Source organism: Galeopterus variegatus, unplaced genomic scaffold (assembly GCF_000696425.1).
Source record: "Galeopterus variegatus unplaced genomic scaffold, G_variegatus-3.0.2 Scaffold16112, whole genome shotgun sequence".
NCBI lineage: Eukaryota > Metazoa > Chordata > Mammalia > Dermoptera > Cynocephalidae > Galeopterus > Galeopterus variegatus.
This window is the reverse complement of record NW_007742223.1, coordinates 5,375-8,161: the sequence shown is the minus strand read 5'-3', so window position 1 is coordinate 8,161 and position 2,787 is coordinate 5,375. Positions and strand designations below refer to the sequence as shown.

The window sequence follows — 2,787 nt, the reverse complement described above, 5'->3', positions numbered from 1 at the left end:
TTTTCTACCCCATTCTAAATCATAAAATTATTTAGATCCATGACTTACTTATTCAACAGATAGTTAATAAATTCCTGCCATATAAAAGGTAATCTGTCAGATGGAGCAAATCAAAAAATGCTCTTGTACTGAATTAACACCCCATAGGGCAAAGCACATAAAAATTTTAAAGAATCTTTCAACTAGGGCTGCCACACTGCTGTGAATCAGGGGTAGCAACCTGACAAACCAGCAGAAGATTCCCTAACCATACATTAATAGAATGCCTCCTGTGTTAGTGCATAATGTATGAACTAAACTGCTTATCATAGCATGATCACATCTTTTTTATGAGACAAATTATGTTCACCTTCTATAGATGAATCAGCATTAATATAGGCCACACCACGCTCTTGAAGGAGTCTGGAATTCTCCTATAATAAAAAGATAGAGAATTAGAAACATATAGTTTGTAACCCACCCTCTGACCCCCCACACCTCCATGCACATCCACATTTACTGTATGCAGATTTCTGATTGAGGCTGGTCCATGTGAAGCACAAATTTGACATGTAAGATTCTCAAAAGAGAGTTAGTTTGAAAGAATTTCAATAAAGATTATTGTTAAGAAACAACAAGAAAAACTTTTTTAAGGCTAGCATTTAAGGTGAAACTGTTCCTACACTTATGATAAATGGAAAAGGAGTTAATTTCTTATCCATATTGTTGTTTATCCTTCAAAAAATTCTCTTAGCAAACATGAATGACCTAAGAGACTTTTCAGTGAAAATCTTCCCATGAACATCTTACTATTTAAGCAAAAACTCTTGCCTGATTCACGGGGAATGAGCTATTTCAAATTTACAGTTCGAAAAATGTCTGAAGCCTGGAACATGATGTCAAGTTCTCCTATGGGATGCCACCACCTACTGGTAAAGATTGATAATTGCACATTTTTAAAAAACTGACAAAAAGTGTAATAGTTTTTTTGAGATATCAATGTGGATTCTGAGTCTCCGAAACATGCAACTTCCTAGGCATTTTGAGTGTATGATAGAAAATACAAAAAATATATTTTATCAAGTCTAAGTGATAAAAATAATTTGAAAGATACAAATCGAAGCCTCAAAATATCTAGTCTCTTTCTAACATCAGCATAAATCTTTCTTGTAAAAGCTTCAAACAGGTCTACAGGAGCACTGTTTTTTTGTTTTTGTTTTTGTTTTTTTNGTAAAGATTGATAATTGCACATTTTTAAAAAACTGACAAAAAGTGTAATAGTTTTTTTGAGATATCAATGTGGATTCTGAGTCTCCGAAACATGCAACTTCCTAGGCATTTTGAGTGTATGATAGAAAATACAAAAAATATATTTTATCAAGTCTAAGTGATAAAAATAATTTGAAAGATACAAATCGAAGCCTCAAAATATCTAGTCTCTTTCTAACATCAGCATAAATCTTTCTTGTAAAAGCTTCAAACAGGTCTACAGGAGCACTGTTTTTTTGTTTTTGTTTTTGTTTTTTTTCCCAAACAAAATTGAAGTTTACAGGGTTTCACATAATACGTGGAGTATAGCAGGAGCCAAATAAATATTTGCAGCATGACTGGAAGTAAATGGAATAAATATTAACCTTGCATGTATTTACAGCTAAAGCTTCTATTACACAAAGCCAAAAATACATGAAGGTAAAATCACTTTTCAAGGAACCTAGTAGATATTATGTGATGGGACCTTCTGCCTCACTTTTAACATTATTTAATATGGAGCAGGTCATTATGATATAAGGAAGATAAATTTGAAAAGTATGCCTATTGTACAAGTTCAAGGGGCCTTTAAATGAGGTTAGCTTTAGAAGCTATTTTGGAAAGAATAATAGAATCATGATAGAAATCAAACATGTTTGGAGTATGCTGACTAGTATACCTACTTATTTACTACCACGCTTCTGGGAAATAAAGATAAATTAATTTTAACAATTGACACTAAGTGCCTCTAAAAAGCTCAAAGAAAACTTACTTCTTTGGTGACAAAGGGATTTTTATTGCTGATTTTTGAATGAGGTTATATCGCTTCAGGTTTTTTGGCAAAAACTTTGAATATTTTCTCACTGGATTCACTTGTTATTCTTACACGCTTAACAATTAAGCCCTAACTTTTATTATGAAAATTTATATTATAGCAAATTATCAACTAACCTCTGCCCACTCAGTAGAACCAAGAAGACCAAATTCTTCTGCATCCCAGCTTGCAAACAAAATTGTTCTTCTAGGCCTCCATCCTAAAATATGTGCATACAAGTAAATGCTGAAAAAATTAATCATAAACCCCAGACATTACTAAGCCCAAATTGGGAAAAAAAAAAAAAAAACCAGAACAAAAACAAAGCCTTCACTGGTTGTTTGGAAAGAGAAAATTGTGGTGAGAATCTTTACTTATATAATTTCCTTTTGTTTATTCAAAGCTGATTTGGCAATATAAATAGCACAATTGTATTGCAAAGTGAAAAAATATATAGACATAGTAAAGCTCCTGCAAGGTCATAAAATATTCTAATAGGTGTATGATTGGCTATGAACAGGAAGCCATTGGGGTCTACAGCTGCCTAGAATGAAAGAAAAAAGTGCTAGATGCAGTCAGTGTTCTGAGAGCAGATATAACAGAAAATCTTTGAGAACTCTTCCCTATTGTTCTGATATCACAGGAACAATTAATTGTTCAAGCTCAGCTGGTTGAGTGATTTCACTCCATTCTCTGCCAGAATCAGACAACGGGACTCAGTTAAAATAGAATGTCTGCTGCTGCTG

General features: G+C 33.0%; 1 protein-coding gene across 1 annotated transcript in view; it reads right to left on the bottom strand.

The window, feature by feature from the left end:
* LOC103582406 (putative N-acetylated-alpha-linked acidic dipeptidase) overlaps positions 1-2,787 on the bottom strand; it is a gene marked incomplete at its 5' end in the record, with an annotated part of 12,181 nt that overhangs the window by 6,186 nt on the left and 3,208 nt on the right. The window contains 2 exons of the mRNA XM_008564009.1: positions 350-413; positions 2,179-2,261. Of these exons, the coding sequence (XP_008562231.1) occupies positions 350-413; positions 2,179-2,261 (147 nt within the window). The remainder of the gene's footprint in view (positions 1-349; positions 414-2,178; positions 2,262-2,787) is intronic.